We start from the raw sequence: 22,498 nt of genomic DNA on the forward strand, positions 1-22,498 counted from the left end.
GCGGTATCAAGATTTCAAGCGAAGCTCTTGAGACAAGGATTGAATTTGGGTGAGCGAAGCCTTCTTCAAAGATGAATCCACATCAAAATCTTCACGAGGCGAAAGAGACATAATGACCATTGTCTCGGAATTAAGCAGCACAAGACGCTTTTACGAGATCGAAGACGATGCGGTATCATCGATTACAGACCTCTAAATTCCTGCCTCTTCGAAGCTACCAATTGTCACGCGAGGGACGAATCAGTAGGTCAGCAATGGTATGGTATTGGTGAAGTATCTACGGTGCTGGAAGTATGTACCAGGCCGACGTGTCCGGCGCCTGCCGTAACAGCACCCCCGTCCGTAAGAACGAAAGCTAGCGTACTAGGACAGCCGTGCCCCTTCTTCGCGTACTTATTCCTACCCTCCGTTTTCCTTACCTAATATATCTTATAAGTATAGTACTTCTTAGGAAGATTCTCTCGCTCTATTATCCTACCGCTAATTCTAATTACGCCTACTAGTAGGTGCAAATTCTAATAAACGCCTTTGCCTCGAAGCCTAATTTATCTTCTTATAACTCCTAGCTCTAATATCGATAGTAAAATCTAGATTAAGTACTATACTCTAGAGGGTCCGTAAACTTAAGTACTAGATTAGTAACCTTCCTAATCTCGCTATTCCTACTTAGAACCTATACTCTACCCTTATACTCCTTCCCTCTATAACTATCTTAACCCTAAGAATAAACTTTCCCTATCGCTCTCGTCTTACTAGGGAATCTCTCTCTAAACTAAATATTTCTTTAAATCGCGGCTTCACACCGCTACAATCAGGCACCAGCACCTACTGTCGTGCACAGACCACCTGCCAAACCTCACTTGCATCTTGTGACAGCCAAGCACCAACAACCTCACCACTTCAACTTCCAACTTCCACCACCATGCGCCAAAACCCCAACATCCCCCTCCCATCGCACATCTTCCCAACTCAAACCACGCAACAACCATGCCACCACCCTCCGAGTCTCAATCCAAACGCTTTTTTCCGCCACCTCCAGACCCCTCCATCTTCAGCCTCCCCCTCGACCACGAAACCCGCGACTGCCACCTGACCTCCATCCTCGCGCACAAAAACAGCCACTACTTGTACGAAGTGTCATTCTCCGGCTCGCGCTCCGGCTGGCGCGGAAAAATCCAAGTGCCCGAAGAAAAACTCGATCGTGGTGCTCAACGCGCATGGAAAACCCACTGCACTTCAGCCCCCCTAAACGGTGCCGGGTCCGTCCTGAAGATCCCGAAATCAGAAGATACGAAAGGCGTCGCGAGATTTTTGGATCTGGTTTCGGAAACGACGAGTCCCGGGAGTGGGAAAGAAATCTATGTCAGGGGTTTGGAGGTTGAGTTTAAAGGGGCGAAGTATTCGGGTGAGGTGGTTTTGTTGAAGGATGATCCGGCGATTAAGGAGATGGTTGGATGGGCGAGGGATCGGTTGGATGCGAGGGAGAGTATTGAAGAAGGGGATGGGGATGGGAGCGGGGAGGGACATGTTCATACGGTGGAGTTTTTTGGGGCGGCGCCGAGGAAGGGGAGGAAGAGTGAGGTTGAGATTTGGGAGTTGGAGGGGGGTGAGGTTTTGTTTGCTGGGAAGGCGAGTGTGAGGGGTTTTGAGGAAGGTGAGGATGGGAGGAGGGAGTTGGTGATTGAGGTTAGGATTGAGGGGGAGAGGTATTTCTTAAGAGGAGAGCTGGGGGAGAGGATGAAGGTTGGCAGGTTCTTGGTCGTGAAGCAGGATGAGGTGTAGATGGTCGTTGTGGGGTTGAAATAGCGACTGATCTTTTATGCGCGCTGTCTGTATTCCGCCGCGGGAGTATCGATACTGGTTGAGCCGAACGGTCGAAGCGAAATGTCGATTATGGTACTGGTGTCATAATCAAGCCTCTCGCACAAACAATGTGCACATGCAGCATAGCAGGTGTTGCTTCGCGACCTTGCCGCACTCAGAGCACGGATTCTTTCCCATCGTCGCCGATAATTCGTCAAATCTTTGTTGTAGTTCTGCCAACCAGCGATAGAGGCAAGGCGGACACCGGTCTTTGTGGCATTGACAGTAATTCAGGACATATTTGACATGGTCGTTGCAGACCATGCAGACCCCTATGCGAAACCCGGACACCAGTAGCTTCTCTGTGAGATCGCTCGCGTCCATGATGATGGTAAATTGATGTGGAATATACTTTTCATTGCCTGGATCGTGCGAGTGGGCTTGACAATGAATTTCTGGCAGGCAAGCGAAGTTTACACGGCGCGTGATTCGTCCGGTTGTATCGGGAGCAGTTTCGCCATATCCTGCGATCATGATGTGAGGTCCTATAAAGATGCCGAAACCCATGTTTTCGCTGCTGACAGCAAGCCTGGTCTTCAGGTCGTCGGCATTGCCGCTGCTCGTGTTGGGCGCTTCAGTCTGCCCGTCTTCCAAATGCTTCTTGGCGTCTAGGATATACTCCTCTTGTGATTGAGTCATATTGTCTCCCTCTCCAGGTTCGTAATTCTCGCTCGCACCACCAGCAGCAGTGCCATGGTCAGAAAAGCCGGCGACTCCCAGATTTTCGTTGAGACCAGAACTTGCAGCTTCTGGGTGGTCGGCATTCCCGGCGGTGATTCCATTGAGGAGCTCAGTATGGAAGCCTTTGGATTGATTTATCATTCTCAGAAGATTCTTATTCTCCTCCACAACCTTCTCGATGTAACCCTGCGTTGTCGTGTCATAAGGCATATATTTGTCCGCCACTCGAAGCAGAGCGATGTAGCTTTCTTGTGTAGCAAGCCAGGCGGAGAGGCTTCCTTGCACCGCTTCGAATCGAGTGTTCAATTCCGCCACGGCTTCGGCTTTCGACTTGATGAGCTGTTGCAACTGTGAATCGTCGATATGGCTCAGAGGAGAGTCCATGTGTTTTGGATAAGACATGCCGAGTGCTAAGTTTGCTTGGATCGGCACGAGGGCTGTGGGTTATGTGGTTGTCAAGGAGCGTGTCAAGAATGACTGACGGGCATGGCATGGCTTGCAGTGGTCTTGCTTTCCGATTGGAAGGTGCCTTGCAAATTGAGGAGTGGCAGGAATAGCTTGCGATTGAGGCCCTTTCCTTCTGATAGCAGTCATGTAGGAAGGCATGCATTTAGAGCGTGATCTTCGAGCACGTTTCGACTCTTGATGAAGACCGTCCACATGATTCGGATAGACTTATCGCAGCCGCCAGACTGTCTTCATCAGCAATTCTGATATCGATACCTCACGGGAGAATGCAGTGAAACTCACCAGTGCCATCACTCGTCCCATTGATACACAGCAATGGATGCATCGGCCTTCGCAGATCTCTCTCCAAGTCTCTCTTCCGTGGCTTTCTTGGCATCTTTCTTGACCTTCTCCATATTGGAAAGGCCTGCCCTGGCGTCCGCACCGCCGATATCTGCCATGGTCTCCAAGCACTTGCACCAGCCATTGTAATCTATGTGGTCTCGAATCATTCCGAAGCCACCTTCCTTGCCGTAGAAGATGTCGCCGATAGCATCAAAGGCATACTTGTGCATCCAGACGCTGATGTCAAAGACTGCACGAGTGGCAGCATATCGGTCCATTTGTGCGACGAAAAGGTCTACAACACGGCCAGCACAAGGCTCATACTGTAGCTCGATATGGCGCGTTGTGTGTAGGATCCTGCGCAATTCCGCCTCGAAGGGGTGCAAGTGATGGAAGCAAAAAAGGATGCCTGAGTCATCCTCGGACCTGAGTCCGTTCAGTTCTTGACTCAGCAAACAACTGCAACCTCATCGCCGTCAAAATTCGTCGCCATGGGCCAGAGCCAGTCATCGTCTGATGGTGGTGCTGGCGCTGCTGTCGAGGTCAAGACCAGCTACTACACTGTGCTCGGAGTGGAGCGGATCGCCACAGACGAAGAAATCAAGAAAGCGTACCGGAAGAAAGCCTTGGAGCTTCACCCCGACCGCAATTATGGCAATGAAGAACACGCCACCCAGACCTTCGCCGAGGTGCAGTCTGCATATGAAGTGCTCTCAGACCCCCAAGAACGCGCATGGTATGACAGCCATGAATCGGCGATTTTGAGAGGTGGCGAGCCAGGCGACGGCAATGCTCCCGTCTACCACGACGTCAAAGTCACGAGCGCCGATGATCTGGCACGCATCATAGGCAAGTTCAACAAAAACGTCGAGTTCACAGATTCTCCGTCCGGATTTTTCGGATTCCTGCGAGAAACGTTTGAGCATCTTGCCAAGGAAGAAGAGGTCGCAGCTCAGTGGGAAGATGCCGAGTTCCTCGAGTATCCCACGTTCGGCCACAAGGATGATGAGTATCAAGATGTGGTCAAGAGCTTCTACGCTGTCTGGTCGGGCTTCACTACTGTAAAGTCATTCTCGTGGTGCGATCGGTATCGAGTCTCGGAAGCACCAGACAGATTCATACGGCGGCGCATGGAGCAAGAAAATGCCAAGCTTCGCAAAGATGCCAAAGCGGAGTTCAACGAGGCCGTGCGATCGCTCGTGCAGTTCGTGAAGAAGCGAGACCCGAGATTCGTGCCAAATACACAGACCGAAGAAGAGCGACAGAAAGCTTTGCGAGATGCCGCAGCTGCCCAGCGCAAGAGGGCGCAGGAAGCGAACGCTGCGAAAACGAACGAAGCTGTGCCGGAGTGGACGATGTCTCGAGATCCCGCGGAAGATGAGCTTGAGGGCACTTTCTCGGAATCAGAGGTGGAGGAGGAGGTCTTCGAGTGCGTGGCTTGCAATAAAATCTTCAAGAGTGAAAAGCAGATGGATGCGCATGAGAAGAGCAAGAAGCATCAAAAGGCGATTAAAGAGCTGCAGAAGAGGATGCGGAAGCAGAATGCTCATCTCCATCTTGACGAGGAACCTATCTCGAGTGGTGCTGTGACACCAGATGCTGATGGCGACGAGGAAGAAGAAGAAATTCTGGACGATCTTGCTGCAGAAATCGAAGATCACGATGTTCGTGAGAATGGCGCGGCAGCAGAGCATAGTGAAGAGAACGAAAACGATGAAGAGCTTTCCGAAGCTGCCAAATCAGACGAAGACGATGACCCGCAAAAAGACTCTGGATCAACCCAGCAGCAGCACAACTCCACACCCCCAGCCTCCGAATCAGAAGATGAAAACGACGAATACGCCCCCCGAGAAACCATAGCAGCACGCCTCGCCTCCACATCCCTCCATGAACCCTCAACCACAGACACCCATTCTTCACCCCTAGACACACCCACCCCAACAACAGCCACCACCTCGGAAACCGATCTCCCCTCATCCCAACCTGCTGCACAAAAGAAACTCGGCAAAGCCGCCCAAAAACGCGCCAAAAAAGCCGCAGCAAAAGAACAAACATCGACAACACCAGAAAATGATCCGGCTTCTCCTCACAAATGTCAAGGCTGTGATGCGAACTTTTTATCAAAAACAAAACTTTTCGAACATTTGAGGGAGAATCCGAAACATGCTGTGCTTAAGAATGTGAGTTTGGGTGGGAAAGGGGGAAGGAAGGGGAAGAGATGAGGGCTTGGTAGCTCTGTGGGAGGCGTGAGTTCGGGGAAGGGGAAGGGGAAGGCTGTTTGCGAGGGAATGACGAATAGATAATAGAGGTAGTAACAACAATTACCTATACTTATTCATTCATTCTCTAAGCGCTTCGCTAAAGCTTTGTGTTTAGCAATCGCTGTTTGTAAGGATATAAGCTTAGTATCGGACTAGACATAGGAGAGTCGAAATTAAAGCAAAGCAAAAAGGAAGAAAGAAGGAAGGCTATACTTACTCTATAACTCTTACTTTCTAGCTACTAGTAGCTCGCTCTACGATAGCTGCGTACCTAGCAACCGCTATTTATAAGGTAATTAGCCTAGGAATAAATAAGAAAACGGAGTATATAGCGTAGGGATAATAAGATAATAAGAGAAAGATACTATACTATACTTACCCTACGACTATAGTATAAAGCAATAAGGCTAGTATAGATAGAGAGATAGAGGTATATAGTAGTAACAAGCCGTACTTACTTTTTTTGCCCGCTCTACGGAAAGTATAACTATATAAGCGTATAAAAGGCGATAAGACTCGATATTAGAGTCTAAGAGAGAAAGAAAGATCCTATACTTACTCTATATCCTTTCTCCGAAGACTATATACTTTGTAACCGCTATACGTAAGGCTATAAGTCTAGTTATAGTATCGATAGGGAGATAGAAAGAAAGAGAATATATTTACTCTCTAACTACTCTACGAAAGCTACGTACTTACGAGTCGCTATCTATAAGGCAATAAGCCTAGTTAAGATAAAGAGAAAGAGAAGGAGTAAGAGAAAAAAAAGGAAAATAATATACTTACTCTACGACCGCTTTATAAAAGCAGCAAGCTATATACTTACGAGCTACTATCTATAAGATAACGAGCCGAGATATAGACCGAAGATAGAACTATATAGCGTAGTAGTATAATAGTAGAGAAAAGACGCTATTCTTACTTTATAAAACCCGTATATCCGCTAACTACTATATACGACTTAATAAGCCTAGGAGACAGATTTATATATAGCGGCGACGAGATATTAAAGATAAAGTAATAGTAAGTAGCAAGCTTACTCTCTAGCCGCTCTACGGGAGCTATATATACTTACGAAGTACTATATACGAGGCGATAAGTATAGGAGATAGAGCGGCGACGAGATAATACGAAGAAGAAAGTAAGAAAGACGCTATACTTATTCTACGACCGCTCCGCAAAAGTTGTATACTTAGCAAGCGCTATATACGACGTAACGAGCCTAGGAGACGGCACTGCACAGAGCGACAAGGAGATAAAACGAAGAAATTGAATACGGAGTGACTTAATTCATTACTCACCCTCGCATTCACCTACCCAACCTCAACTCCAAACCCAAACCACCATTTCACACCTCCAATCGACCCATTAGCCCCATAGACCCCCTATCCGAGCCAGAGCTAATCCACAACCTTCAACATCCGATACCCCTCATGACCCATCACCCTAGCGACTGAATCATGCTTCCTCTCCTTCCCAAACCCCACCTCCCCACTCTTCTCCCATTTCCTACGTGCTTCGTAATCTCGATACCCATCAAACCGCTCAAGATCCTTCCTCCGAAAAACCTCCTCGTACCGCTTCATCGCCAGCTCGGGAACGTTCGCATACACAATTTTCTCAAACGTCTGGGCCGAGATGTCGCGCTCGACGATTTGGAGATGGGCTCGGAGTTTCGAGAGGGTGGAGGTTTGGTATGAGTTGCGAGCGTGCTTCAAGTAGAGGGTGCGGTCGGCGGCGGGGTCGACGGAGTCGGGACAGACGGATGAGAAGGGGTAGAGGGTTTCGGCGATGGAGGTGACGATGCAGGTTTGTTTGTCGTTGGAGCCTTTGTTTGACGGGGCCCATTTGGCGCAGAGGGAGATGGCGGCCTTGCGGTCTGAGTGGAGGTGGTCGAGGTCCAGTTTGAGTTGGTCGACGAATAGGCGAGCGATGGTCAGGTGTAAGGCTTTGTACTTCGAACTGGTGTTTAGCTTTGCGAGAGCGGTGTCGTGGTAAGCCTCTCTGGTGTGCTGGTATCGACCTGGAGTCCAGTCCCTCGTAGCGGGCTTGGAACCGTTCTGAGACCTCTTGCGACGCTTTCCGTCAATGTGAATGTAGATGAGTCTGTCTCCAGCGCCTGGATTCGTGACGAGAGCAAATTTGCCGCCTACACGAAGTTCACCTCGGACGGCCAGTGCCAAGATGTTGAGCGGATCTTTCCAGTAGCCGTGAGAGAGTCCGTTCTTGACGTCGAGTTCGGAGTCACTTTCATCCTTCTCGATCTTTCGCTTCTTGGAAGGTGGCTCGGTGGCGTCAGTTCCCTCATCTTCATCATCTTCATCACCTTCATCATTTTCATCACCTTCATCATCTTCATCATCTTCATCATCTTCATCACCTTCATCATCTTCATCATCTTCATTAGTCATGGCGAAGTCGCTCTCATAATGCTTTGCGGCAGACTTGTCAATATCCTTCGACGTGCGCGCAGAGGCAGTGTCAGGCTGCGCTTCTGGCTTTGGCGGCTTCTTTGGGATGACGGGCTGAACAAGCCATGGCAAGTTGACAAGAAGAGTGGCGGGATGGGTCTCGTACAGCCAGCCGATAGCGCGATAGAAGGTCTCGCGGCTGGCGTCGCCCAGATGAATGGAGCGGGCGTTCCAGATGATCTTGAGCGTGGCATTCGGGTCAATGTCCCATGCTCTATCGAGTGCTTTCTTGAGTTTCTTGCCCTTCAGGCCGGTCTTGAGGCGGTAGAACAGGGCGCTTAGAGTGTAATGGGTGGCGTGGCTATTCTCGGTCAGCATATTGCCATCACGCTCGTCAAAGCTTGGTGTAGCAGCGAGCAGTCCGGTCACGAAGGCGGATCCGGATCCAGTGGCAGTGGCAGTGGCGGTGGCAGGCATTGGCGCATTCTCCTTGGTTTGGCTGTCCTTCGCGGACAAGCGATTGCTGATGTGGGCCAGGGGTTTATTGCCGTAAGCGACCAAAGACAGAACATGCTGCTCGAAGTCGGCGCGTGGCAGCTTCAGTTCTGGCATGTCCGGCAGCAGGACCGGAAAGTTGGACTGGACCATGGAGTGGTGAGGGTCCGACATGGTGATGGTGTCTTCCTGGCGCTCCAGATGTTGTCAAAGCAATGTGTGTGACAAGAAGGTGAATGTGGGTGTGGGTGTGTGTGTAGGTGATGAAGATTCTGAAGTTCGACTTCACCGTTTGAAGTGAGCTTGCGGGTGGCCGTTGAAAGCTTGTTTCATTTGCAGCTGGTTCGAGTCGATGTAAGGCAAGAACGGGTGTCAAACGCCAAGTTGGACATGGGAGACGAGTTGAAAGGCGCTGAAAGGCAAGGCGAGGTGGCCGGGAATGGCTATATGCCCATGATGCCCACGCCCATAGGCCACTGGCATGTTGGTCGCCACATACCGAGTCAACACTCAGCCTGATGTGTCGAACGGACGTGAGTGCCAAGCTGCAGTGGCCGTAGTTGCTGAGAAGTCGCCATCACTTCACTTCGCGGTAGATAAACAGTGATGCCTGAAAAGTCTGGACAGGACACGAATGTCGTGGGTTCGAGCCATGCTGCGGGCCAGCCAAAAAAAAACATTTATGCCACCTTTTCACTGATTGTCGCGGTCCAAAAGAAACAGCAAAAGTTCAGGGCGAACTAATGGTTCCAAAGATTGAGAATGCGGCTGGTTGCGGTGGGCCAAGGATTCATCTGGTAAAAGGCAAGGTGAATGCTGATTAACCCAACCGCGCCGTCAATTGGTCGGCGGAAAAGTTCTTGTTTATGTAGCTTGACTGCTTTCCGGCCGAAGTTTCGCCGACGTCGGCGAAACTATGCCCCGGTGCCGAAAAGTAATCGAATGTGGCAATGTGCCCGAAGTCTTGATTTATGCTCGTCTGATCGCTCGCTCGTGGAGACTTTTTTGCAAGATTGTAGAGTGGCATTTTGCTGCTGCTTGAGATTGAGTCTGGAGAAGAGCTTGAAACGCCTGATAGATGTATGCGACAGCTTGTGGCTTTTCTTCACGGCACATTCTGGCGCTGCCGATGCCGACTCTGCCGATGAAGATCGACACAACGCAACATCCGCTTTTGGTCTTCCATTCCAACTTTCCATCATCAACCTCGATACCGGCCAACGTTGATCATGCCTTGGCACTGCTCGCATACAATCTCATCCAAGATACGCGCTGGCAATGCCGCTCACGCCTCACTCTGTATACGCCTGAGGCTCACGCCATGCCATGCTTTGAGACCAGGCGAGATTGTAAGCATCTGACACATTGCCCATACCACTGACTCAGCGCTGCCATCCGCGGCGGTGACGTTACAAAGCTTAAGAACCGACCTCACTGCTACCCAAGCAAAGTTCAGCCATCCCGGAGATGAAAGTCGCGCACCCATCATAAATCCAGGACTCCGCTTCCTGCTCTTCGTCATGCTATAACAACCAGGTTCTTGCACTCTTCCAACCTTTAGCGCCGTGGCTCCTGCGATCGTGCTTCGGTCCTGCCTGCCACATGTCTGTTGTTTCATGCGTTTTGCGACTGCCATTACTCGCCAAATAAGAGATCCCAGTTGGATTATTATACATCGTCACCAGGAGAGCATCATTCCAGCATCATCACCTTTCCTCCCAATTCTGTACCGAGCACATTTCCAAAGAACCAATACAATACGACCACCCAGCAGCCCTACAAACCAAGCATTTCTCCACCCACCCAACAAACGGCCAACATGACAACATACAATCCCCCATCCTTCCCCCACCGCCCGAAGCACCGCAACATCTTCACCGAAATAAAATACCAAATCCACCTCGCCTACTACCGCTACGAAATCAACACCGCACTCTACGTAATGTCTCCCGGCGAGAAGACAGCTTTCAACATCCTCTTCCTCAGCTTGATCATCCTGCTAGCCTCTGGAATCTACTACTACCTCCCGCGAGCGACCGTGTTTGGACTCCACAGATTGGCATACTACTTGACCGGGACACATAAGTTGGTTGCGGCTCCGGGGCCTGATGTCTCTCAAGGGTTTTTGCAACGGACTGTTGCTGGCGAGGCGGTTGCGACTTTGGGTGGCCAGGCGATGAGGGTGGTTAATGCTAGTGGGACGTTGGTGGGGTGAAGGCATGGGTTGGGGAGGGAGGAGTTAAGACATCATTAACCATGAAGCATGAATGGAGGGCTGCAGCACAATCTCGGGCTTCATCAAGCGACAATTTGAGGGAGAGACGTCCTTGCACTGGCCGATGATCGAGAGAAAAACACGACACGAAACGAATGACCAACAATTCCCCGCTCCAGCTTTTTGTCTGTCGAGCACGCGAGTCTTTCCGCATAGCATGGATATGATTTTAGGGAGTTAAAGAATTGGTTACAAGCGGGAGCGAGTGCAGCGAGGACGTTTGGGATGCTTGGCTTGGATAGAATGGAACTTGCTGGGAAGAGCCTCAGAATAGGAGAAAGAGCAGACAGAATCAATAATGAGAAGTGCTATACAGTAAACCTATTCATCCTTCAAGTTTTTGCTGCACTTGCACTTGGACTTGCAGTTGTGTCGTCATTGTCCACCAAGCAAGGCTCAAGCATTTTCAGCGTTCTTTTCTTCTGCCCTGGCCCTTGCAGATCGGACATCTTCGTGCTTGGCGAGGAGGGACTTCAGTAGAAAATATCTTCTTGGCTTCGACAACAATGTTCAGCCTGCCGCGAAGACTATGGCGGCGATCCCTCCGCTTCGAGATAATCGTGAACAGATTCGATCAGGGTTGCGTACACGGACGACTTGCTTTCGAGGACACCGCTACCGTCTTGCTTCTCCTTTAAGTAGACTCCGAGGTGAAAGCACACGTGTACTCCGCGTCAGTAGGTATTGACATGAGAACGTAAGGTTCAATTATGCTTTGCTTACCATTCGGGCGCCCGACATGGCCTGCCAGAACCAGAGACTGCAAAAGGACAAGTCACCGCACGACTCATACACGAACATCGGTAATTCTTCAGTGGTTCTTTCAAAGGCTTCCTTCAGGACTACTCGGCGGGCCAGAGGTTTTTGGCCGCCAGCCTCTCAACCATGACGGAGCTGCCCTTTTCAAGCCTAGACGACGACGACTTCCGCGCATCTCGCACTACGCCAAGCGCAGCGGCACCAAAAACGTCTGGATTCCTCGACCTTCCGGGAGAGCTGCGCAATCACATATATGCCTTGGCACTCGGCGGACAGGAGATCCACATCAACGTGAAACCAGTGCACGAAGAGGAGAGAAAGGCCTTTGTTTCGACCGACAGGCTTCCAAAAGCACAAAGATACGGTCGTACACTGTACCAGCGCTGCCGCCTTCCACCTCCCCAAAGCCACACTCCCTGCGACTGGATCAGATTCCGCCGCACAGTCTGCGAGTGCGCACATGATTTCACCAAAGAATACTCAGACGTCAAGCGCGCAGAGAGCGGAGAACAAACCCCCACCAACAAACCATTCACAACCTACTCCACCAAACACGCCTCATGTTCCGAAAAATTCAAAGGCCGTCACCATTCCCACTCCCGCCAAATGCGCCTCAACAAATCCCCAACCCTCCCACTCAACCTCCTAGCAACTTGCAAAAAAGTGTACGCGGAAGCAGCATTCGTGCCCTTCGCCCACAACACCTTCTCTTTCGCCAGCATCCAAGACTTCCAAGACTTCATCCTCCTCGCCCTCAAGAAATCCCAAGCGGAACTCCTCACCTCCGTCCACATCTTCTCTGCATCGGAATGTCACAGTTCCACATCACCTTTATGGCTTCCGTTGAAACAAGAAACTTTAGATCTCGTGACTGCGCTGGAGGAGATGCGGTTGACGGTGGAGTTTCAGGCGAGGGTTTGGATGGTTCCTGTGGAGGGGAGAGCGAAGCCGAAACAACGAGGACTGAGTGTGAAGGTTTTGTTTGAGTATGGGGATCAGGCGACGGCTGAGGCGCATACGTGGGCTCCGAGGTTGAGGCGGGATTTGGAGGAGATTCTGGGGAAGGGCGCTGATGCGCTTGAGTATGGGTGGGTGCGGTCGAGTCGGATGCACGGGCACGGCGGATGAGGGATGATGACTACTGTTAACAATTGGGAATTGAGGTTGGGGTTCCGTTTGGTGGTGGTGGTAGAGAGTAGATGTCGAGATTTTGATTTGGTTGGTGGCAAAGCTACTCGGAATGAGATGTCATTATTATCAAAAATTCCTCGTTCCATCTCACACCTCCCTGCCCCCTTCCCACCTCCCTTCCGCCCCTGTTTACAGAGCAAGCACAGCCACAAGCCCAACAAAAACCGCCATCCCTCCAGCCGCAACCTGGACAGCAGCACCAGTGTACGGCGTGATGGAAACGCTAGGAGAAGCACCGGAATCACTGCTACTTCCCGAAGCACTGGCTCCGCTTCCCGTATCAGTTTGTGCTGGAGCTTGTGGTTGTCCGTCGCCTAGATTAACATATTAGTATAACATTCTTCACTTATGAATAGGGTGGTTTGGTTAAAATACCAATTTGGCTGACGATAGCTCCGGTTTGAGATGGAGCTTGTGGTTGCCCGTCACCTAGATCGAAATTTTAGCAAAGCATCCTCCACTTCTTCATGGGTGGTGAAATTACCAATCTGGCTAACAACGCCCCCAGTAGCAGTAGATCCAGCACCAGAATCTCCCGTGGCACTCATGCCAGAGCCAGAGTCAGAGCCAGCGGATGTCCCGGCTTGTAGCTGGCCATCTCCTGCGACGAGATTAGAAATGACATTGTATTGAAAAGTGAGTGGGAGGAAAAAACTTACCAATCTGTGAGACGGCTTGTTGAGCAGCAGCCACGCTTGCGAGAGCGATGAGGATGGAAGTCGTCTTCATTTTTGATTTTCTTTGAACGAACGGATGGATGGATGTGGTGTCTGAAACGAAACAAAGAAGAAAGGGAGTGCAAGCAGAAGAAGAAACAGACTCTTTTCTTTTATCGAAACGCCATCGAGGAGATACGAAGGTTACTCCGCAAAATCGTTCGGTTTGAAAAGTGTTAGCGTGTTAGAAAAATGTAGATTGGGATTCGTGCATGGGAATACAAAGTTTGGAAGTTTTTCCTTTCTCCTCACCATGTCTAAGCTTTGCGAGGACGGCTCCGCATACTTCATCGCGATTGATGAGGGGAGGGGATTTTTTCTCTCGTCACGCGCCTCCACATCGCGTCTCTCATTGTGATGGGGGAGGTCGTTGAGTTGGAGAGGAGAGGAGAAGTCATGCTTGCTTGCGGAGTCGACGTTCCGCATGGTCCCGGAAATCTTCACGACGACGACGCGTACCCAATCAGCAGGTGCTCGAAGATGCTGAAGGTCTGGACATCTCGTGATCTTGAAATCTGGTAGTTCGGTCTCGATGATGAGAGAATTTCTGGCGAAAATCACGCCTGCTGCGATCCCAACCACGGCCAGTCTTCCTCAAGGAAACCTTTTCCTCACTCGACGTTTCGTCCTCATATTCATTCATTCATCCTTCACTCCCGCACCGCCATCGCGCGACTCTCCGGCTCGAGATAATTCTCCACCCGAAACTCCTTCATCGAATGGATATCTCTAGCCTTCATAGCTTCAATCGCAACGTCCTTGACCAGCTCATCAGGACAGTCAAAATCCTCTAACCACGATGCTCGACCTCGGTAGACGACATGGTCCACGAGCAAGCGTCTCGCCAAAGATCCCTCGCTTGTATGCCGATAGATCTTGCGGGCACACTTCGTAGGCACCAAACCCTCGAGAAGTTGTGCCATTCTCGCTACAACGAGGTTCTTGAAACGGACGTCTCCGACTCTCTCCCCGTACAGGTAATGCATGGCGATTTCCTCGGGCCAGACTTCTGGCAGTTCGTCCGTCTTCAGAAAGTGCAGATATTCCGGTAAGCTGACGGTATGGACTGCGCCCGATAGATTGATGGAAGTGTAGGTAGAGGCGCGCGCGAGGCGATCACGGAAGTAATGCGACTTCTCGAGGTACTTGTGTTGGATCTTGTGAGATGATACCCCGTCATCTTCAGTGTGCTCGACGTGTATCGTGATGACACTGCCATCGTCGGAACTATCATTGTCAATGCCAAATTCTTACAGCTTGGAGGGAGATACATACTCAGTCAACTCACTGTCAAGTTCGTCGTCGCTGTCGAACTCATCTTCGCTGTCAAGCTCGGCTTCGCTGTTAAGCTTGTAGTCGCTGTCGTCAGCCATGATGGTAGTGGCGATGGCGGTACTTGGTGTTGAGCTGTTGATGTTCTTGCGACGGCGTTGTGAGAAGTTCAAGCTTCAAAGTAGCAATGGAAGAAGTGAGGAAAGTCCAAAGTGAGGCTCGTGGAAATCTCTTGTCACATGCACTGACTTACTATCCGTTGTTTCTTATGCTTTATTATCGCGAAGTGGGCGGCTTCATGGGGCAGCTCGTCAGTCACCAGAGCCAGTGCCAGGTCACCAGCATACTCTAATCCCATCACAGAGTCTTACAACCATCGTAGAACGCAGACTGAGCGTGTCCTCACCATACACGTCTCAGCGGCTTCGCAGATCATTTGTGTCCAGCATGTCTGCCTTGCGCTTTTTGCCCGGCCCCCATTCCTTCTGCCCTTCCTCCCGCTGACGCCCGTATTCTTCCTCGCTCTCATTCTTCGCCATCATCTTGACCACAAGATCTTGCAAGAACTCCTTTGGATATCCCTTCCATTCTCGTTCATTGAACCAATGCGGCCGTCCGTGACAGTAGAAGAAGTCGACGACCATCCTGCGTGCCGCGCTTCCCTTCTCACGTGCGGAGTAGATTGCCGTCACTGCCGGGCTGTGGATGGCTACCTTTTCCGATTTGAGCTGGGCCTGGAGCGCGCAAGCCATAACAGCCGTGAAGTCTGCATCTTTGATTTCGTCGCCGAAAAGATAAGCGAGCGACAACGTGCGGCCGTTGCCATTGACTGTACGACCGGTGACAAGGAAGTGGAAGTAATGCTGGAGCACCTTCGAGCTCATCGCCCGCGCAAGTTTGATGACATGGTTGGCTGGAGACATGGCGGCGAGTTGTGGGATGAAGCATTGCGATTTCTCTAGATGCTCCCGCTGGATGAACAACTTCGCTTGCTCAAAGGCACGATCCATATCATGGAAAAGGACGCTGATAGTATCGTCGGTGGAAAAGCCTTTGTAATCAGTCTCAAGACGCGCAGTGTTTCCCCTTTTTCTGACTTACTCAATCAGCTTCTCGTCGCTAGCCGAGCAATTAGCAGTCGAAATCGTAGCGAGAGTGCTTGCAATGCCGATGACAATCGTAGGAGGTGGTGGGTTTGCAGGCGGAGGAGTATGCAGTGAGATTCAAGCCTGAATGTTAGCGCGAAAGCCGTGCAGCGTTGCACCTTCCGATGTCCATCCGCTTTGACATGCACGGCTGTTTCGCAGTTCACAGATCCTCCCTCCTCACAGCATACCGATCATTCTCATCCAGCAACACCCACTCTCCATCGCCCTCATCCTTCACTCTTCCCATCTTCTCCACGAGCTCATCCACAATCAACCTTGCCACATTCTTACCCATCAGTGCATTCGTCTCCATCGTACTGATGAAGCTATCCATCCCACCGGTATACCAGATTCCATCGTCCAATTTCAGCTCCTCAAATGTGACTCTAGGATACTCGTAGGGATAAGAGTTCCACACCTTCCTGTACATCCACGTCACATCCCTCTTGCTGATCTCATCACCTTGGTTGTCGGGAAGGTGGTCGACGCCAAGAAGCTTTGCAAGCCATGGTGCAGACACTGGCTCGGATGAGAAGATCTTGTATAGGTATTCATCGACTCCGGTATTGGGGCTAATGATCGGGCGGAGGAGGGAGATGGAGAGGAAGCCAGGACTTCCGACCGTCATGTTGCCTTTGCCAGGTGTTTCGGAGTCGGCGAGTGTCGTAAGAATCACTTGGGGTGGATTCTGGTCCGACGCAAGATTGAAGAAGGTCGGCGAGAGGAGGTGTGGGGAGGCAAATAGGGTGACATGGAGGGAGACGTATGGGATCGTGTCTGGAATGTCGGCAGAGGCTGGCAGGGTCATGTTGGAGTATTGATATGGCCCGGCGAGAATGACAATGTCGAAGTCCTCTTCGATGGTCATGCTATCCTCCACGCTTTCAAGCGACAGCGTGTATCCGCCTTCTTCGGTCTTTTGTACCTCTTTCACGCCCGTCTCCAAATGGACAGCAGCACCACTCGCGTGAAGCATTTTGTCAAAGATCCTCCAATTTCCACCCTCCACAGCCACAGCGCCCTCTGTAGCCATGCAGACCATTGCCTCCAGCCCGTGAATGTATTTCAGGTTCTGTGCATAGTTGACTCTTGTGCTCGCTTGCACTACATGCTTCCCAAAGTTTCCTGTAATACCATTCTCACGGATGAACTGCTCGCCGGTAGCCGCGGTGACAGCCAGCAATCCTACATCCTGCGCCGCTTGAGTCAAGCTCTTGAATGGAAACACACCTGGCTCTTCGACATCTTCCTGCGCGTTATACATTCTCAAGAACTTCCCAACCACGCTCTTCATCAACCTCTGCGTCTTGATCGGAGCCATTCCATATTTCCATATGAGCTTAGCTGTATCCCACCAGCCTCCATTGATTTCGAGAACGAATCGCTCTCCGTCCCAGATACCGAGCTCGTTCCCTGGAGTACCTTTCGGATTGTCATTGAAGTCCGTAGTGCTCAGATTGAATTTGGTAATAGCATCGGCAAGAATATGGTTGATTTCGACGAATATACTGGCGCCAAGCTCGACAGGCAATGCAGGGTCATCGTATGCACCGACGGTGGTTGAGCGACCGCCAATGTAATCATTGCGCTCGAAGACAGTGAGGTTGAGGGGCACTCGAGAGGTGATGCCATATTGGTGGAGGTGGTAGGCTGCTGATGAGCCCGCGGCGCCGGCGCCTAGAAACATCGGTCAGCTTATGGACTTCTACAGCATCTACGAGTAGGTGATACCTATAATGGCGATGTTGATGGGTTTGACATCCGCAGCACCGCCATGGTTCGCATTGCTGCCTTGCAGGACAATCTGGTCTGTCTGCTGGGCTGAAATGAGGTTCGGCAGCAACAGTAATGCCGTCGCAAACACATTCGTATACCTCATGATGTGTTAGGGTATTTGTGCCTGTGGTCAGGCATAGGTGAAGGCGTGCTACATGGTCAGCTTGGTATTGTCAATGAGACCGCGTTCGAGTGTGATGTCGTGCAAGGCAGGCAAGCTCTCCACCTTGCTGACTACTGACTGTTCCACACACAATCACACCACCACCACCATATCCGCAGCTAAATTGGAGGCAAACGCCGCTCACTTGACTCCACCAAGCCGCGGATAGCACCATAACAGGCTGAGGTGAGGCATTTATTTGTTTTCAGGCCCCTGCCTCTCGACCTCACCTCCTCGACATACACATCTTCACTCGCGTTTCTATAGAAGATCGTATTTCTACCCCGGCATCTCATTCGCAGGACAGCTGTGGACCATGGCCGGCGCTTCTCGATGGTAGCAACTCCCCCTGGAACGCGAAGACCAACCGTCCGCCCGCCCGCCATCATTGCTCTCCAGTTGCGAGTTCGCAAATGTCTTGAAGAGGAGCACAAGCTACATACCACCCGGTGGAAGCCCTTCAAGTGGTGATACGGTGACTTCAGGAGGATTCAACGCAATGTTGAGAAGCCCAATTCGGGCTGTAGAGACACATACACGCCCCGAGAGCTACGATAGTATCATGGAGAACAGATTTTGGCTCGGGGATGGTCCAAGGACACAAGGAACGATCTGCCAGGTCGAGACAGCGTAGAGTGCATGCCTTGGAGTGGCACTACTTCCAATATGGGCAGGTACTACTGTAACTACTGAATACTAGCAGCCTACAGGAGACATGGCCCCGAACGGTCAAAAGGAGAGATCTACTGGCGCACATTCTCTGTTGCCTATCGGATATGCCGCCAAGCCCTGCGAAAGCCCATAGTACGGTGCATGACATTCTCGACGACCAAACAGCAGTGCGGCAGTTCTCGGTCCGGTCAATCTAGCGATGATTGTTCTTGGCATACAGCATTGGCTGCAGAAATGAACAGATATCGGTATAGGACGGTCCTATAGTGCATTCCTGGACGATAGTCCCAACTCTGACGGCTCGAGCTGCCGAGAGCGCAGCGCCGGTCTGACCACCAAAATCGCCGAGCTGACCACCGCGGTGGTCAGGAACTCTAAAATGACAGGGGGTTAGCCGAGGTTAAGCTAATTGGAATGCGAAACCATTGAGTAAGTTTATTATATTTTTAATAGAATTTAAATGAAATTTCAATAAGAAATAAATAATCTTTTATTTTTTTACCTCTATAATAATTACTATAGGGTAAAGATTTTTTAAAAGGATTTAGAAAGGATTCGGAAAGGATTCGGAAAGGATTCGGAAAGGATTCGGGAAGGATTCGGAAAGGATTTAGAAAGGATTCGGAAAGGATTTAGATAAGAATTAAATAGGAATTAAATACAATTTAAATAGAATTAATATAGTACTCTTAAAAAACAATTTGGAAAGGAATTAGATAATAATTAGATAGAAAGCGGATAGGAATAAAATAGGAATCGGATAGGAATCGGATAGGAATCGGATAGGAATCGGATAGGAACTAGATAGAATTTAAACAGAATCTAAGAAATAGTTAAATTATAGTTTAGCTAACTACTAAATTAGCTATATTTTAAAATTATATTAGCCAATTACTAAGATTCTCTCTAATTAGACTTAGAGACTATAAAATACTATTAAAATAATAAAGAATAATTATAGTAGCTAATATAAATAGAAAATATTAAGAATACAAATAGAATATAAATAGAATAGAAAGTAAATAGAATATAATTTTAAAAATATAAAGGAGTTTAAGAGTTTTAGGGGTAGATTTAGATAGAAATTAAATAAAATTCAAATAGAACTTAATTAAATCTAAATTAAATCTAAATGAAATCTAAATAAATAGGATTCGAATTAGATTCGAATAGGATTTAATTTAATAGGACTCGAAAAGAATTTAACTAGGATTAAAATAGAATATAGAAAGGACTTAGAAAGATTTTAGAAAGGAATTAGATAGGAATCGGATAGGAATCGGATAGGAATCGGATAGGAATCGGATAGGAATCGGATAGGATTCGGATAGGAATCGGATAGGATTCGGATAGGATTTAGATAGGATTCGGATAGAATTTTAGAAATAGTTTAGCTAAATACTAAAATAACTAATTAGCTAGTAGATTAGCTATATTTAAAAATTATATTACTTAATTACTAAGACTTTCTCTAACTAGACTTAGAGACTATTAACTATTTAGATAATAAAAAATAATTATAGTAGCTAATACGAATAGAATATAAAGAAAACAGAATAGAAAGAATTTAGAAAGGATTTATATAGAATTTTAGAAAAACTTAGCTAAGTACTAAATGAAATAACTAAATAGCTTACCTATATAGAAAATATTATTATATTAAAATAATAAGACTTAGTTTAATTAGAAGAAAAATCTACTTTAATAATAGCACTAATTCTAGTAGCGAGTTTAATTAGAATATAAGTAGGATATAGATAGTACTAAAATATACTCCTATAATAAACGAATATAGATTACTAATAATATAGCCCTATATACTAGATATATACCTATATAAAAACACTACTAGATATTATTATACCTAGAATTAGATCTACTACTTAGTTCTACCTAGAACTACTCTAGTAGTATCTAGTTAGAAGTAAAGCTAGGACTATATTTGCCTTCTAGACCTATTTAGTTTCTATATAATTTCTAATTAAATTGTACTAGAATTCTTTAAGAGTCTTATTAAAGTAATTTATTTACTTAGTTATAGCTTATAAAATCATAGCGCTAGGCCTTAACTTATATATACTTCTACTTTTATACTTACTAGGCGTATCTAGTTTTAGATTTATAAGTTTTTTAGTTATTAAAGTTATCTAAAGCTATAGAAATCTACTTTATCTTTTATTCCTTTCCTATTCCTTTCCTATTCCTTTCCTATTCCTTTCCTATTCCTTTCCTATTCCTTTCCTATTCCTTTTCGATTCCTTTTCGATTCCTATTCGATTCCTATTCGATTCCTATTCGATTCCTATTCGATTCCTAGTCGATTCCGATTAACTTTCGGCAAGTGGGGCTAACTTAAGCCGAGGCTACGCACGGTCCACCGTACGGACTACTACGGCTCTATCCGATTGGTCAATTCGGTGGTCAGGTCGGTGATTTCGGTGGTCAGGATTTCTGAGTCCCCGAGCTGCCGATGTCTTGGCAATACCCGAACATGATGCATTTTTGCAGGTGGCGATTCCAAATCGAAGCACTCGTCTCACACTCAACCAATTACTAATCATTGGGAGAATCACAATTGGTCAAACTTCGGTCTATTATTGATTCCAAAAGGTCTGCTGCGCAGGTTCAAGCACGTGGATGAAGAGACAAGCTTTTCGGGGCCAGAACTCTCGGCTATGCTTGGATCCTCTTGAACTCCAGCCTACCCCAGGTCGTCATCTCTTCCCCTTTCCTTTCACTCGTGACATTGGCTTACATTGGCTTGTTTCCTGTGACAAGACCCTCGGCCATCGAGAACACACACTCATGGCAGACGTAAAGCGCAGCCAAGAGGTATATTCTGCGGCGCGAGTGGCAGAATACTGCTAACCATTTGCAGCGCTTGGATGGTCTTACTCGTATTCGAAATAACCAGAGGAAAAGTAGAGCACGCAAGAAGGAATATCTAGAAAGTCTGGAGAGCAAATGGAAGCAATGCGAGGAAGTTGGGATGGAGGCTTCTGCAGAAGTGCAGAGTCTAGCACGTGCAGTTCTCGAGGAGAACAAACATCTTCGGCAACTATTGCAAGAACATGGCATTGCCAAACCGGAGGTTCCCAATCCTTTAGCAGTGTCGAACCTGCAATGGTCTATCGGGAGGAGGCATCCCTGTGGTGGTAGCAGTTGCCGAGGGAAAACTCCAACGAGCCAGTGTCAATCTCCAGGTCGAGTAATCGAACCTCTTGCGCAACCTCCTCCGCTGATGTCGCAACGGCACAATTCTTACAACTCAACTTACACAAGTGCCAGTTCCGGAAAAGACTCCGCAAGTGACGCCTCTCCCGCAGACACCGTCGATCCTCTTGACCGCGCCCTTCCTCTCCCGGCAATGGACGAGTACCATCCCAAATCTGGAAAGCAGCAAAAGAAACCAGTCTCGACAGCCCGTAACTTCCCAAATTCAGGCTACAGCGAACTCACAAGCGGAGACCCAACATATCTTGGATTGCTCGCTACAGCTCGATTACCACATGCTCCTCACTCATCCACAAACCCTCGCGTGGCAAGCATCCTCGCAACTGCACGGCCAAGTCCCGTCCAGGAGATGACTGTCACCGACGACGTCAACAATGGCCACCTCTGCGACGATCTCTATAGTCAAGTACCCGACACCAATGATGTACTACCACCAGACGCTGTTGATTGGGGCACTTTCCCGGATTGCATTCCTTTGGACAATCAACCACAATGACAATTGTGCAAGCGCCAGATGTCCTTGGCGTGGAGCAAGATAGTAGGGCGGCTGATGCTCTCATGTATCAGCAGGGCGAGGCTCACACGATTGTCTACTAAACGATTTCATATACAGCATCGCTATATTTGGGCAGTTTCGGAGTGTGTAGGAAAGTCCTGGGACAGTTACAACACAATACAACAATTCTTTATGATCTTTAGCTTCATCTTCTTCTTCGACAACGCAGAGTTCTTGGTTGGCCACCAAAACCGGAGTATGTGGTCGGATGTGGCTCCGTCGGTTTCTTTCCG

General features: G+C 48.8%; 9 protein-coding genes across 9 annotated transcripts; 4 read left to right on the top strand and 5 right to left on the bottom strand.

The window, feature by feature from the left end:
• Nucleotides 1-987: 987 nt before the first annotated feature.
• MYCFIDRAFT_79363 (uncharacterized protein) lies at nucleotides 988-1,782 on the top strand (the record flags this gene model as incomplete). The annotated part of the gene is made up of 1 exon (XM_007933643.1): nucleotides 988-1,782. The coding sequence occupies one exon, from the start codon at nucleotides 988-990 to the stop codon at nucleotides 1,780-1,782; it is 795 nt and encodes a 264-aa protein (XP_007931834.1).
• Nucleotides 1,783-1,817: 35 nt separating this feature from the next.
• On the bottom strand, nucleotides 1,818-3,503 carry MYCFIDRAFT_179591 (uncharacterized protein; the record flags this gene model as incomplete). The annotated part of the gene is made up of 6 exons (XM_007933644.1): nucleotides 1,818-1,917; nucleotides 1,940-2,954; nucleotides 2,977-3,124; nucleotides 3,177-3,240; nucleotides 3,273-3,289; nucleotides 3,324-3,503. The coding sequence occupies 6 exons, from the start codon at nucleotides 3,501-3,503 to the stop codon at nucleotides 1,818-1,820; spliced, it is 1,524 nt and encodes a 507-aa protein (XP_007931835.1).
• Nucleotides 3,504-3,827: 324 nt separating this feature from the next.
• MYCFIDRAFT_33651 (uncharacterized protein) lies at nucleotides 3,828-5,558 on the top strand (the record flags this gene model as incomplete). The annotated part of the gene is made up of 2 exons (XM_007933048.1): nucleotides 3,828-4,922; nucleotides 5,040-5,558. 2 exons carry the CDS (start codon nucleotides 3,828-3,830, stop codon nucleotides 5,556-5,558), a joined length of 1,614 nt encoding a protein of 537 aa, XP_007931239.1.
• A 1,439-nt stretch (nucleotides 5,559-6,997) lies between these two features.
• On the bottom strand, nucleotides 6,998-8,386 carry MYCFIDRAFT_145840 (uncharacterized protein; the record flags this gene model as incomplete). Its single annotated transcript, XM_007933645.1, has 2 exons — nucleotides 6,998-7,882; nucleotides 8,120-8,386. The coding sequence occupies 2 exons, from the start codon at nucleotides 8,384-8,386 to the stop codon at nucleotides 6,998-7,000; spliced, it is 1,152 nt and encodes a 383-aa protein (XP_007931836.1).
• A 1,680-nt stretch (nucleotides 8,387-10,066) lies between these two features.
• MYCFIDRAFT_212647 (uncharacterized protein) lies at nucleotides 10,067-11,101 on the top strand. The gene is made up of 2 exons (XM_007933646.1): nucleotides 10,067-10,790; nucleotides 10,818-11,101. Exon 1 carries the CDS (start codon nucleotides 10,323-10,325, stop codon nucleotides 10,716-10,718), a length of 396 nt encoding a protein of 131 aa, XP_007931837.1. The 5' UTR covers nucleotides 10,067-10,322; the 3' UTR covers nucleotides 10,719-10,790; nucleotides 10,818-11,101.
• A 1,756-nt stretch (nucleotides 11,102-12,857) lies between these two features.
• On the bottom strand, nucleotides 12,858-13,457 carry MYCFIDRAFT_200465 (uncharacterized protein; the record flags this gene model as incomplete). Its single annotated transcript, XM_007933647.1, has 4 exons — nucleotides 12,858-13,042; nucleotides 13,104-13,157; nucleotides 13,213-13,329; nucleotides 13,388-13,457. 4 exons carry the CDS (start codon nucleotides 13,455-13,457, stop codon nucleotides 12,858-12,860), a joined length of 426 nt encoding a protein of 141 aa, XP_007931838.1.
• A 637-nt stretch (nucleotides 13,458-14,094) lies between these two features.
• Nucleotides 14,095-14,817, bottom strand: MYCFIDRAFT_79369 (uncharacterized protein; the record flags this gene model as incomplete). The annotated part of the gene is made up of 2 exons (XM_007933648.1): nucleotides 14,095-14,656; nucleotides 14,720-14,817. The coding sequence occupies 2 exons, from the start codon at nucleotides 14,815-14,817 to the stop codon at nucleotides 14,095-14,097; spliced, it is 660 nt and encodes a 219-aa protein (XP_007931839.1).
• Nucleotides 14,818-14,945: 128 nt separating this feature from the next.
• MYCFIDRAFT_87304 (uncharacterized protein) lies at nucleotides 14,946-17,828 on the bottom strand. The gene is made up of 4 exons (XM_007933649.1): nucleotides 17,596-17,828; nucleotides 16,053-17,541; nucleotides 15,818-15,835; nucleotides 14,946-15,742 (listed from the first exon to the last, which is right to left on the bottom strand). The coding sequence occupies exons 1-4, from the start codon at nucleotides 17,741-17,743 to the stop codon at nucleotides 15,133-15,135; spliced, it is 2,265 nt and encodes a 754-aa protein (XP_007931840.1). The 5' UTR covers nucleotides 17,744-17,828; the 3' UTR covers nucleotides 14,946-15,132.
• Nucleotides 17,829-21,377: 3,549 nt separating this feature from the next.
• On the top strand, nucleotides 21,378-21,569 carry MYCFIDRAFT_33839 (uncharacterized protein; the record flags this gene model as incomplete). The annotated part of the gene is made up of 1 exon (XM_007933062.1): nucleotides 21,378-21,569. A coding segment is annotated over one exon (192 nt), but the record flags the coding sequence as incomplete, so codon positions are not given.
• Between the last annotated feature and the right edge of the window lie 929 nt (nucleotides 21,570-22,498).

This window comes from Pseudocercospora fijiensis (assembly GCF_000340215.1).
Source record: "Pseudocercospora fijiensis CIRAD86 unplaced genomic scaffold MYCFIscaffold_10, whole genome shotgun sequence".
In the NCBI taxonomy this organism is placed as follows: Eukaryota; Fungi; Ascomycota; class Dothideomycetes; order Mycosphaerellales; family Mycosphaerellaceae; genus Pseudocercospora; species Pseudocercospora fijiensis.

Excerpts from the sequence above, each read along its gene's own strand:
- MYCFIDRAFT_212647 (XM_007933646.1), top strand. The coding sequence starts at position 10,323 with ATGACAACATACAATCCCCCATCCTTCCCCCACCGCCCGAAGCACCGC.
- MYCFIDRAFT_87304 (XM_007933649.1), bottom strand. The coding sequence starts at position 17,743 with ATGAGGTATACGAATGTGTTTGCGACGGCATTACTGTTGCTGCCGAAC. Across the intron at positions 17,542-17,595 it reads CATCAACATCGCCATTATAG|GCGCCGGCGCCGCGGGCTCA; the intron begins GTATCACCTACT and ends CGATGTTTCTAG.